The sequence below is a fragment of the Candidozyma duobushaemuli genome (assembly GCF_002926085.2).
Source record: "Candidozyma duobushaemuli strain B09383 chromosome Unknown A_B09383, whole genome shotgun sequence".
Taxonomy (NCBI): domain Eukaryota; kingdom Fungi; phylum Ascomycota; class Pichiomycetes; order Serinales; family Metschnikowiaceae; genus Candidozyma; species Candidozyma duobushaemuli.
In genome coordinates, this window is record NW_020289901.1 from 893,701 (window position 1) to 905,928 (window position 12,228).

The following is a 12,228-nucleotide window of genomic DNA, read 5'->3' on the forward strand; positions in this document are numbered from 1 at the left end:
GTTTGCAGCCACAAAATTCAATCAGATTGACTACTCCACCTGTTTAATTCAGAGTTTACTTTTTATAGGATTAAATTGTAACGGGGGTGAAGCTTGAATAGCTTGAAAATGAACCCCCATTTGTTTCCGAAGTTCTGAGTATTGCTCGATCGGGGTCTAACTTTGTATTCCGCTTTAGCCTCATTTCGGTCCGAGGGGCTGCAGCACTCCTTTAGGCGATACACATGCAAGTCAAACCCACTACGAGACGTGATCATTGCTTTGCATTGTCAGGTATATGACAATCTATCTCGGATCCGAGCTCGGGAAAAGGCAAATCCACAGCAGTGAGAAAAAAATAATAAGGACTGGTACAAAGACAAACGTTTGCTCGGCTACACACAAGTCGCACCGAAAAAAAATCCAAGGGGCAAGCTGGGAATCGAACCCAGGACCGCCCGCACCCTAAGCGAGAATCATACCACTAGACCACGTGCCCTTGAATACGTCTTTCAAGCTCGACAACAAGACATAAGCGCTGAGCCTAATGTGAGATGTCTGGGTCTTTATGCCTGCATATTAACAATGGCTGCAAAACTTCAGGACATGGTTGGATAGAAATCATGGATAAATTCGTGAATAGTGTAACTCAACTTTGCTTATGCTTACTCTATGCTGAGAACTTTCATCCTATCGAAAAAGGGAGCTCTTTTCTAGGACCATACGTCTGCGGCGAATATAATAAATGCACGGAGTAGTTGCAGCGATTGAACTACAAACATGGTTAATTGCTTCGCGACTTGTAAATTTTATTGAGTCTGATGTAGTGAAAGTATGTTGAAGTGAGCCTTCTGAAGCAGTTCACTTGCCTTTTTGGATATCGTAAACCATAAGTCCAAGAATTGAGTCAATCACACCTGTGGCTGCTAAGCTTGTCACTTCACTGTTTGTATCATAAGGTGGACTCACCTCAACGACATCAGCTCCGACAATATTGAGGCCGTCAAGGGAGTCCAAAATTGTGAGTAGCTCTCTGGTTGTCCATCCCCCGACTTCCATAGTCCCTGTTCCTGGTGCATGCGATGGATCCAACACGTCAATGTCAACGGAGATATAAACGGGAAGGTCTCCAACAACCTCCTTAACCTTATCAACAATCGCCTGTTTCCCCAAGCTATCAATATCTCTGGCCGTGAAAAAGTCAAATCCACACTGTTTATCATGAGCCTTATCGTATTTGCTGTCGATGTAAGGTGCTCGAATCCCTAGGTGGAAGCAGTGATCCTTAGCCAAGTAGCCTTGCTCGGCAGCATAGTGTAAAAAGGTTCCGTGATTGAGGGACATATAATCTGTGACACCACCACCGAGCTTCTCAGGGTTCCAAGTATCGATATGGCTATCAAAATGCAATACGGCAAGCTTGCCATATTTCTCGTAAGCCGACCTCAATGCCATAAGCGTGATAGTATGGTCGCCGCCCATTGTGATGATTCTGGGCTTTCCACCGCTGATGTGTTTGTGAATAGCTCTCTGGCCTCTGTATAGTTGGTTAAGAGCTATACGATTGTCAAACGGTGTCATCGGAACATCTCCACAGTCTACCACATGCAAATCAGTTCTGTACGGGTCAATGTCGACCAAAGGTGAGTCTCTGGAGCTCCCTCTCGCCGGGTTGACACCTCCATGAGCTAGTCTTCTGGCCCCCAGCCTTATAGCATCAGGTCCAAATCTAGCACCGGGCCTGTAAGAAACGCCCGTATCGAATGGGGCACCGACTATGGCGATGTCAATGGGTTTCTCATAGTGCTCCGGGTCAAAGCAATTGAATGTGGGATACCCAGCGAATGTGACTATTCCACCAAACATGTTGTATTCAGCTAGGTCCAGAGTATCGTCATCATCTGGGTAGTCGATTTGCTGACGCAGCCTTAGGAAGCCAATGTGGGCAGCTTTTCTCTGCAGAGCCTTGCTTAGGTACTCTGGATCATGATACTGAGAGTAGCTTTCAGGCTCTGTATCTTCGAAGGTGGGACTCAACAATTGAGACTTGTAGTCTCTTGAGCTTGGGGTATCCACCAAATCGCCATAGATCTCATCGATGTATGACTTTCGGGTCAGAAGGTCAATTGGATTTTGAATCGTCGATCCTAATGCTTGCCCAGCGAGTGCAATTAAGAGAAGAAGTTGAAGCATGGGGGGTGATGGGAGGACTCTGTGGGGTTTAAGATACGATGAGAGTTTAGAATTCCGTTGTGCGCTAACGGAATTGAAGCGAACTAGTGCCATTGTAGCCGCTAACGGAAATTGGTTGACTCATATGATAAATGACGCATAGAGTGATGTGGAAGACTACACAGTAAGGAATTCCTATCATGATTGTTCTTTGCAGCATCGTGCGAGATATGCGACGATTCTTTTGCATCCACACAGCCGCACCCAGGAGACAAGATAAAATTTCGGTTCCCAAATACTACAATCGGCTCTATCATGTGCGGGTTGAAGTCCATATTGACCTTGTTGTATGAAAGCCCCTAGAATATTTTAAGAGGAGATGCGAGACTTTATAGCATGTCCGCTGTGTTAAATGAGCCCGAATGGCAATCTCAAGACGCAAGGTCGTTTTCCCGTCATTACGTCAGGTGAAGTGTTACTGAAGCAAAGAAGACCATGGCTTGCTGTGATTCGGAAAACGTTGCGAGGGTTATAGGAAGTACTTGATTATGGAAAGTTGCCTCCAAACCTTTACTTCATGGATATAGCTTAAAATAAAGCAAGCCTGCGAGTATGCGAAAACGTTCTTGAAGGCAGTCAAGCTCACAAGAGGCGCAAGAAACAACTAAACATACTTTTTGTTTGGAACTTAAAATCAAGGATTTATTATCTCGAGATACGAAAAAAATGTGTCATTCGGTTTTTGGCAGTGCATGTTGGTTTTGTGATTATTTATCGCCCCTTCCTCTGATAGTAGAACGTTTAGCTCAACCCGTGTTGCGAAAATCACAGACACTTGCCCAATTTTGACAAAAACCAAAACATCAATTGACGAGTTGCCCACGAACAACAACTTGGAGAACAAGAGAAGAATAAAATGGAATCATCTCCTCTAAGCACAAAGTTTAATCACCATTGATCCTCTTTCTCGGTTAGTGAATCTTCCAACCCTCTGGCTCCTGCCTGTTGGTCCTGCCCCATGTGCAATTGCTACGTCATTACCCACAACTCAGCCTCACCACCGATAGCCACGGCGGTGCCGAAAAAATAACAAACATTGCCCGAACGGTTGAAGTACCAAACTCAGAAGGATATTAGAAACTAAACCACGGAAGCAATTATTCAAATTCGGCGCACTCCTTCATTTGATCGTCGCTTTTTCGTTGCATGGCTGCGAATGCGAAGCATCGGCTTGGCTCAGGAGCAATAAGCGCTTGCGCTAAGAGGGAGCAATAAGTTCGTAGAAAAAAATTCAATGTTCTATATTTTGAAAGATCAAAGCTCATCATTCTAACTTCCCAAGACCCCCCTCTCCGTTGTTTACCCGTTTTCTTCTGTCAGGAATGCTTGACGCACGCTGCGCTTCGACAGGCTGTGTGCCGGGCGCATGATGGGACAGCAATGGACTCAGAATTCTTGAAAAACAGAGACTACTCTCTTCTCCAATTCAATTGATATGTCCTACAATCCTCCCTCAGGACCGCCTCCCCAGCAGGATGGTGGCCCGTTCAACGACCAAAACGGCTACAATCAGCAGTACAACCAAAATCAGCAGTATCAGCACTACGGCGGTTATAATCAGACCCAAAATCAGGGATACAATCAACAAAATCAAGGATACAACCAGGGCTACGACCAGGAGGCACAGAGCAATGGACCATTTTCCGAGAAGCCAAATCAATCGGAGAACTTTGATGAAGCTTTTAAGGTCACCAAGCCCAAGGTCAACGACTGGCCTTTCACACTTTTCTTCATCGCTACAGTTGCAGGCTTTATCGCCGTTGCAGTTATCGTTCTTAGAGCATTGAAGCAGACCTGGGATTTTCAGGGTGGTTCCATCTACGACAACGACAATACTTTCACGGTCAACAGTAACACCATCATCATGTTCGCTTTCTCCATTGTCATTGCAGTGGTTCTTTCGATCTTGATGCTTGTGTTGGCTCGTTACCAGGCCAAATGGTTCATTATTCTCGGTCTTATCATGAATGTTGTGCTAGGTATTGGTACAGCCATCTTTTACTTCGTGGAGCGTTACTGGTCAGCCGGTATTGTCTTCTTGCTTTTCTCGCTTCTTTCTGCTTGGTGCTACTGGAGTGCTCGTCATAGAATTCCATTTTCAGCTTGTGTTTTAGAGATTTCAATTGATGTCATGAGAAGATACAAGTCGTCCTTGGCAGTCGCTTTCTTTGGTACTATCATCAGCGGTGCCTTCAGTGCTTTGTTTTCCGTGGTAATTGTTGCAACCTACGTTAAGTTTAACCCCTCTGAAGACAACCCTGGTTGTGATGTGAGCGGTGGTGGCTGTTCTCAAGGTAAAGTTATCGGTGTCTTGGTCTTCGTCTTCTTCGCTGGTTATTACATCTCTGAGGTGATCAAGAATGTTATCCATGTTACAATTGTTGGTATCTACGGTACCTGTTACTACTTGGCTGGCTCTGATCAGGGTGAGCCCAAGTGGCCTGCTCTTGGTGCCTTGAAGAGAGCTATGACATACTGTTTTGGTTCTATTTGTTTCGGATCGCTCACAGTGGCTATCCTTCAGATGCTTAGAGCTATCATTGAGATTCTTAAGAGTAACGCTTTTGCCAGTGGGGACAACTGCGCAGGTTGTGGCTTCCTTATCTTGAATTTCGTTGTTGGTTTCATCGAGTGGGCCTTCCGTTACTTTAACCACTACGCTTATGTCTACGTCGGCTTGTACGGCAAGTCATTCTTGAAGTCTGCCCGTGAGACTGTTGACTTGCTCAGAAACAAGGGTATGACTGCTTTGATCAACGACTGTTTCATCAACACCTCGTTGAACTTCTGGGCCATGTTCACCGCTTATGTTTCAGCCTTGTTCACTTACCTTTACTTGAGACTCACTGCTCCAGCATACAACAGCGAGGGCGCTTACTACGCCCCAATGGTTGCTTTTACTTTCTTGATCAGTGGTCAAATCACCCGTGTTTCTCTCGTGGTGCTCGAGTCCGGTGTATCTACTTTCTTCGTCGCTTTGGCCAAGGACCCCGAGGTTTTCCAGATGACCAACAGAGACCGTTTCGACGAAATCTTCCGCACCTATCCACAGGTTTTGGAAAAGCTTACAGCAAACCATTAATTATCTTTTGTTTAGACTTACTGACTATAATGGCCTATGGCCGATTTCGAACTAGCTTGTACTATGCGCGCACTATCAAACGTAACAAATACTATCAGTACTCCGCAATGTTCACATTGGCTATAGGAGATATCTTTGTTCCAGACAGGCTGCCGGGCATTCCTCAAAAATTCCTTAAACTTCTAGCGCCCAATGCTGGGAAATATCCGTCCAATCCTAGAATTTCGCAGGTGGTATGCTTAGGCAATATCACCCAGTCTAAAGAGACCCTCGAGTTCCTATACAACATATCCCCTTCGTTACATATAGTGCAAGGAGAATATGATGATGCTAGTATTGTAAGCCAGCAATTGGAACACATACTGGGCAGCTATGCATCGTTACCTCAGTACAAGGTGGTTACGTTGGACAACTTTCGCATAGGGTTCACTAATGGACACCAAATAATGCCGAGAAACGATCCATTGTCACTATTAGCATTTGCAAGGGAGATCAATGTTGACATTTTGATTTGGGGTGGAACTCATAGAGTTGAAGCATACACTTTGGATGGCAAATATTTCATAAATCCGGGAAGCGCCAGCGGAGCGTTTCATTTTGGCTGGCCCGAAATTGATGAAGAAGAGGAAGAGCAAAAGGATGAAAGCAAGCAAGAAGATAATTCCGAGGATACAAAGGAATCGGAGGAAGATAAGCATGATAAGGATGACCTAAAAGAGGGCGAGCCCGAGGAGAAGAAAGACGATGAAAAATCTGATACCAATGAGGAAGATGGTCAGGTTGAAAACCTCAATGAGCCTATTCCTTCCTTCTGTCTCTTGGAAACCCAAGGCCCCAAGTGTACACTCTACATTTACACCTACATCAACGATGAGGTGAAAGTGGACAAGGTCATCTACCAAAAAGAATAGATGTCACGTAAATAATACATTGAAGCGCATGAATGAACCATCCTATCAAAGCACAGTTTAAGCTTGCACGGAGGAGTAATGTAGAACGAACTCCTTTCTGATCTTTTCCCAATTGTGTGGGTCAAAAAATATGTAAACACCTCTTTCCACGTCTGGGCTAATGAGCACGGGCTCCACGTTTGAGTCCTTGGTGAGCCAGACTTGGATATCTCTATGGTAACGCCAATTCCGGGCGACTAGCTCTCGGGCAGCGTATTCTTGTAAAGTGTCACGAGGCTTCGTGTAAAAAATGTAAAAAAGCGTCTCGTCGGCGAATGACAGAATCTTTGTATCGCAGGGTTCAGGTGGTGGCACTATCGTTGACAGCTGGATGGATTCAGGTAACAGGAAGTATGGTTCAACTTCCGTCCTGCTGGTTTCTTGCCAGGGAGATGCCATGTTTTTCAAAATGCTAGATTCATCATTCAAATCGAAGCCTAGAAGCTGGATGTCCTGGCCATATGCAAACAGGTTCTGCTCTGTCTGGTCCATTCTTAAAAGCAGAACTATGCCTTTGAGGCCGAAGCTGTCGATATCGGCTGCTCCGTTTGATTGATTTCCATTATTAACGGAACTTTGATTCGTGCTACTGGACGGCTGAAGTCCTGGAGGGAGTCCGGCTGCAGGGTTAGTGGCGGCTGGCATGTTGGAATGCTGTGTTTTGAACGTACCCATTTTCTGCTTGATGGTGTAGGGAAGTGAGAGAAGTTGTTCAGTCTTGATACTTGCACGTGACCTGACCCGAAAGGCTTCTTCTATGGTAGAATCCGACAAGGAATTTCGGCAATTGAAAGGAATATGGGTTGATTTCGCTAACTTATAAATTTTGAGGTGGTAAATTTGTTGATTGGTGCAGAGTTCACCAGAGGTGTTTGTGCCCGGTTTTGCAACGCAGAGTTGAAGACAAGGATCGAGGCCTAATGAAGGAAATACGGGAAATGGGTCGAGGATAAAGTAAAACAAGCCTCTATTTATAGTATTGATGGTTCAAATTGCCTATAGTGTGCTAATGTATGTTCTCAGCGAACAGTGTTCAGTGAGCACTTACAGAAGCTTCACTGGTGCCGTTCTTAGTGATTACAGCCTTGAGTGGAAAAATGAAGTCCGAGATCTAATAACAAAGGCCAATGTGTTCTTGAACTTGAGCTGATGAGGTGTATTCCTAATATGACTCCTCTCAAGTGCTGAAGAGTGAGACAAACGATGCTCTAATTCACAATCGAGGTAATAAGGCCGATACCGGATGTTTTCAATTCCATGCGATCTCGCCACATCTTACAGCGTCACTACTCTTTACATGCAAGCTCGAGCACTTCGGATCATCAGCCTGCCCCCAGCTCGGCTGTCAGGTGGTGTTACTCACCCCATGCCAACCAACTCTAGGCTATCGCTCTCCAGTATACTTGGCCTAAATCCCCAGAAGTAAAGCTTTTTGCAAACACCACCCCTATTTCTCTTCAATCATTAGTCAAAAACAGCTCTTCATCTCGCCAAGGATTCTTGATGCCATCTGATACTAACCGAAAGCGGCTAGGGCGACACTGGCGCGGCTGAAGGCGTGCAGTGCCACGCAAATACGAGATGGCTGCGAACAAGGATTGATGAGTATGACACAGATTGAGGAGGTTAAAAATTTCAAAACCAAGCGTATGAGTCACAATTTTCAGGCAGCTTATTGAAAACGTCCAAAATGCTTCAAAGCTGCGATTTAGCCACCTTGGGACCATCTGATCAAGGGGCTCCTGCACCAAGCCGGAGCTATAAAGGCAGGCCCTCCCCAGGGATTATTTTTTCTCAACAAAAAATGTATTACTACTACGGCTACTCGGGTCTCAGCACCGGAGCTTACATTGGCATTGCTGCTGCGAGTCTCGCTACCGCGATTGTGATTGGCTCTTTGGTGGTCTACTACCGTCGTCGTCAGGCGAGGTTAGCCAGAGAGGCATTGGAGGCCCAGTACAACCAGCCAATGCAGAACTCCGATTTCTTCCCACCAGGATACAAACCCAACATGACTCAGGTCAACAACGAAACGATGAACTACACCAACAACAACGGGGTGTTTACATACGTGCCACCGGAACAGCCCAGTGCACCTCCACCAACGTATGATGCATCCCGAAACGATGTGAGGGTGAATCAGGCGCACCAGGCGGTGTAGGCATTGTGCGAGGAAAACAATACGATGAAAAGGTGATGGACTAGTGCGAGACTAGTTCGAGAGTTGCGTAGGCCTGGTGTGAGAGAAACTGCGTGGGTCCAATGCGATGGTACGGCGGTGGGCCTAGTGCGATTCAGATTGGACCGCACGAATTGGACCGTTCCGCCAGACGCACCTAGCGGCACGGTGCTACATGGTAGCACAACCCACACCGAATCAATCATAAATCCGGCATTAAGCTGCCTGAACAGAACAGCGGCGACAAGCAGCTAAGGGAGATACTCCCACGTTGGTCCGGCGCGCTGGGCGTCTCAGATTAAATTGCCGTGGCGGCATAACACACGACAATCATGAACCTTTCGACGAAGCCGACTGGCTCAGGCGAATAATACATGCGCCGAGGATCCAGACCGTTAAGGTACAGTCTGGGAGGTGTGGCTGGAGGCCCGTAATGAGTTCTTCGCCCTACCCGGGCCATTATATACCTTTTAGGGGCAAGGACAAAAGCTCGGGTTGCCGAGCGATTGGTCTAACAAGACGGAAAGATTTGCAAGCTTCGCTACAATACCTTAGTGCCCATTGTTGGTGCGACCGACCCGGGCATAATTTCCACTTTTCACTCGCATTGGATATCTAGGCTCAGCTGGGACCACCCACTGCTGGCTGCTTTGGCGCCAGGCAGAAAAGAAACTGTGCAGCCGGAAATTATCTGGTGACAAGAAACCTGATCGAAATCAAGGAACCACCACTCTTAACTCCACATCCGGACTTGGCCAAATTGCTCACATTGTAATTAGTTGTCTTGTGTGATGCGCTGTGTCCGGGTGTCTCGAATCTCCCTAATTACTAGCAGCGTCGCCGCGCGAAGCACAAAGCTTCTCTGGCGCAAACCGCGTAAACGCAGCCATTATCAGCCACGTCAACGCCACAAAAAAGCTGGATATTCACAAGATGGGGAAAAGCTTCGATGACAAAAATTCACGTTTGTACCTGTTTCGGGGCTCAGTAGCCCCTCCGTGGAGAGGGTGTCAGCTTGAGGAACCTGGCCGCACGATGTGGCTGCGTTCGCGGCTGTCAAGACTAGGCCGCATCTGCTGGGGCTCGCACGGCGCCTTGATAGGGGCCTTTATTGGCTCATGGCAGCGGAAAGTAGCGAAGGCGGCGTTGTTCTTCAATTCTCCAAACAACGCCAATTGTGTAAAATAAACAAAAATAGTTTAAATGTGTTGCTTTCATGACCTGCGGGGCCCGGGGTGCCTGGCGTTGCAAGGTGCTCGAGCTTGTGAATCGTGGTCCTGGCCCGGTGCGTTGTCTTTGTGGCATGGCGCCTGTGCCTGGGCCGGAATGAGCCTGAAAAATTCTCCCGGCACGCTGCCGAACAAGCACCGAAGCATTGAGCACGCCGTGCTACCGCTGTGTTCCTCGAGTGAATCTTGATGATTCCTTTTGCCCCAGCGAAGCCGCTTCCAAAATCACTAATCTGTCGCCGGCAGCGATCGACGGTGCAAAACGCTCTCTTGCGCTCGCTCCCTAGACCACTTTCTCCGCGCAGACAAAGCTCGCAGTGGAAGTGCGTCCAGCCTCTAAAGTCCCGTGGCGCGTGTGCAGTTGGCCCCATTCTCAAAAGTATATAGGGCCTGGGATTCCCGCTCCAGACGGTGGATCTGCTGCATCATCGTTCTACGTTTTTCTCGCCGCACCCTTCACCCGTTGCTATGAACATCAACCTTGAGGAGGCGCTTGACGAGTTTGACCTGCGCTACCTCGAAAGCTACCACCAGGTCACGGCAAAGATGGCTCTGCTGGGCCTTGGGCCTGCTCCCGAACTGCCGCTGAGACTTCTGCTGCCGCTCTTGTCTTCGCAAAACGACAACAACTTGTTTCACGCTGGCGCCAATACGGCGACGCCGGCCAAACCACACCCATTGGCTCAAGGCGCCCTGAGTCCATTGGACGAAAGCACCCACAATTCCTCGGCCGCAGGGCTGCACGACATCGAGGAATTGAACATCGCCTTTGACGACGAGCCCAGTAATTTACAAAAGGACCATGACGAACTGGCTAACGTGAGGCCTGGGTTGGTGCACCGCGCTCTGGCGCCCGAGTGCCAGTGGCTCACGGTGGAGATGGCCGGGCGGCTGTTTGTCGTGGTGGACACTCCGAGGACGCTCCAGCGGCTGCTTCTGGCGCTGTCTCTAGTGCACAAGGCGCTGCGCCGGCCCCAGAACCGCAGGACGCCTCCGAACGTGGGGAATCCTTTTTACAAGAGCAAGTCGCCTCGCCGCCGCCGTGGTCTTTTTGACGACGCCTTTGAGCGCTACAAAATGGAGTGCTAACTTTATTTTTTTTCCTATTTCGCTGCCTAATTTTTTTTTTTTTTTTCAGTCGCGGCACCACCGTCAACCAGGCGGAGAGACATTTTTTGCAGCCACCGCGCGCATTCCACACACCCTCCTACCCAGATAAGGCAGCTTTGGACCACATTCACCGTGTTGCCAAGAGCGTTTTACAATAGAAGTCGTTGCTACCACCTCAATTACCCCTATACTTCATTTCGAGGTTCTTGACTATACCCACGACACATCCACATCATGTTCATTTACCGTTTTTTTATATTCACTTCCACGACTTCTCAGCATTTTGATGGTGCGTTTGCACCCAGCAGGCTGGGCATGATAGAGGCCTTCGCGGGCGAGGCCACTGATAAGCCAATGCACAAAGTACATACCCCAAACTCCGTAGCTTGCTAATTCCAAGCAAATCTTTCATTATCTTTTTTTCCATTATGTATGTATACTATTTGACGGTCTGCTCCATTCTACTACTTCAATGGGTCTGGCCGAAAGGAATGTCTCGCTTCAGGGGCATCGCCCCGCGACGTTGGAGAAACCGATAAGCCCTCGCTGTGGCTTATGCCCGCCGATGCAAACCGCATACCGTCACTCTTGCAACATCTGAGGCAAAGTTTCAGCAGCGTCGCCTTGAAATCCCCAAGTGTCCGCTACCTGCCCGGCCAACACCTCTTCTTCGATGTCTGTGTTGAAGATGGCCACTTTCCCGCCGAGCTGACGCACTCGCTCCACGTACCCATTGGCCGGGTACACAGTGCCGCTCGTGCCGATTACCAAGATTAAGTCCACAGGCCCAGACTCTAGGAAGTTATCAATGCCATCGAGAGCTCGCAACGGGAGCGACTCGCCAAACCACACTACCCCAGGACGCATGAGAGTCCCGCAAACGGGACACAGCGGAAGCTCCTCGGTCAGAAGCTCTTTGGTGGGTGCAAATTGCGGCAGTTCTCCTGTGTCGACATTAGCCTTCAGATTGGCCTTTTCTTCCTCTTCCTGGTTGAGGGCCTCCGTGAGCGGGTCCTCGTAGTTCCGTTCTCGATGTGTGCAAGTGAAACTCGTGCACCGTAGCTCGAAAAGGGAGCCGTGGATCTCGTAGAGGTGCCGTTGGCGGTGGCCTGCGCGCGCCAGAAGCCCATCTACGTTTTGAGTGATGGTAAGGAAGTCTCGTGAGTTATCGTGAGAAAGTGCTGCTAGCGCCCGGTGGCCAGCATTGGGCTGGGCTTGTAGCGCAACGTGCCGTCTCCATGCGTAAAACTGCCACACGAGACCCGGGTCGATGTAGAAGGCGTCTGGTGTGGCCAAGTCAATCATATTGAAGTTTTTCCAGAGCCCTTGAGAGCCTCGAAACACAGGAAGCCCCGACGACGCAGAAAGGCCAGCGCCGACAAGCGCAACGATGCGCTTCAGCTTTCGTAGGCACTCCTGGAACTCACTGGCTTGTTTAAGCATGGAGTGTTGAACTTCATCGCTTCG

The 12,228-nt window shown here is 48.4% G+C and overlaps 7 protein-coding genes and 1 non-coding gene across 8 annotated transcripts; 4 read left to right on the plus strand and 4 right to left on the minus strand. All coding sequences in view use genetic code 12, as the record gives it.

The window, feature by feature from the left end:
- Window positions 1-406: 406 nt before the first annotated feature.
- CXQ87_000409 lies at window positions 407-478 on the minus strand. Its single transcript has one exon. It is a non-coding gene; the product is annotated as a tRNA-Pro (tRNA).
- A 362-nt stretch (window positions 479-840) lies between these two features.
- Window positions 841-2,172, minus strand: AFP99 (Afp99p; the record flags this gene model as incomplete). Its single annotated transcript, XM_025478988.1, has 1 exon — window positions 841-2,172. One exon carries the CDS (start codon window positions 2,170-2,172, stop codon window positions 841-843), a length of 1,332 nt encoding a protein of 443 aa, XP_025338461.1.
- A 1,474-nt stretch (window positions 2,173-3,646) lies between these two features.
- CXQ87_000411 (uncharacterized protein) lies at window positions 3,647-5,293 on the plus strand (the record flags this gene model as incomplete). The annotated part of the gene is made up of 1 exon (XM_025478989.1): window positions 3,647-5,293. One exon carries the CDS (start codon window positions 3,647-3,649, stop codon window positions 5,291-5,293), a length of 1,647 nt encoding a protein of 548 aa, XP_025338462.1.
- Window positions 5,294-5,400: 107 nt separating this feature from the next.
- On the plus strand, window positions 5,401-6,204 carry CXQ87_000412 (retromer subunit; the record flags this gene model as incomplete). The annotated part of the gene is made up of 1 exon (XM_025478990.1): window positions 5,401-6,204. One exon carries the CDS (start codon window positions 5,401-5,403, stop codon window positions 6,202-6,204), a length of 804 nt encoding a protein of 267 aa, XP_025338463.1.
- A 57-nt stretch (window positions 6,205-6,261) lies between these two features.
- On the minus strand, window positions 6,262-6,888 carry CXQ87_000413 (CCR4-NOT core subunit; the record flags this gene model as incomplete). Its single annotated transcript, XM_025478991.1, has 1 exon — window positions 6,262-6,888. One exon carries the CDS (start codon window positions 6,886-6,888, stop codon window positions 6,262-6,264), a length of 627 nt encoding a protein of 208 aa, XP_025338464.1.
- Window positions 6,889-8,047: 1,159 nt separating this feature from the next.
- Window positions 8,048-8,404, plus strand: CXQ87_000414 (uncharacterized protein; the record flags this gene model as incomplete). Its single annotated transcript, XM_025478992.1, has 1 exon — window positions 8,048-8,404. One exon carries the CDS (start codon window positions 8,048-8,050, stop codon window positions 8,402-8,404), a length of 357 nt encoding a protein of 118 aa, XP_025338465.1.
- A 1,715-nt stretch (window positions 8,405-10,119) lies between these two features.
- On the plus strand, window positions 10,120-10,740 carry CXQ87_000415 (uncharacterized protein; the record flags this gene model as incomplete). The annotated part of the gene is made up of 1 exon (XM_025478993.1): window positions 10,120-10,740. One exon carries the CDS (start codon window positions 10,120-10,122, stop codon window positions 10,738-10,740), a length of 621 nt encoding a protein of 206 aa, XP_025338466.1.
- A 603-nt stretch (window positions 10,741-11,343) lies between these two features.
- On the minus strand, window positions 11,344-12,204 carry CXQ87_000416 (uncharacterized protein; the record flags this gene model as incomplete). Its single annotated transcript, XM_025478994.1, has 1 exon — window positions 11,344-12,204. The coding sequence occupies one exon, from the start codon at window positions 12,202-12,204 to the stop codon at window positions 11,344-11,346; it is 861 nt and encodes a 286-aa protein (XP_025338467.1).
- Between the last annotated feature and the right edge of the window lie 24 nt (window positions 12,205-12,228).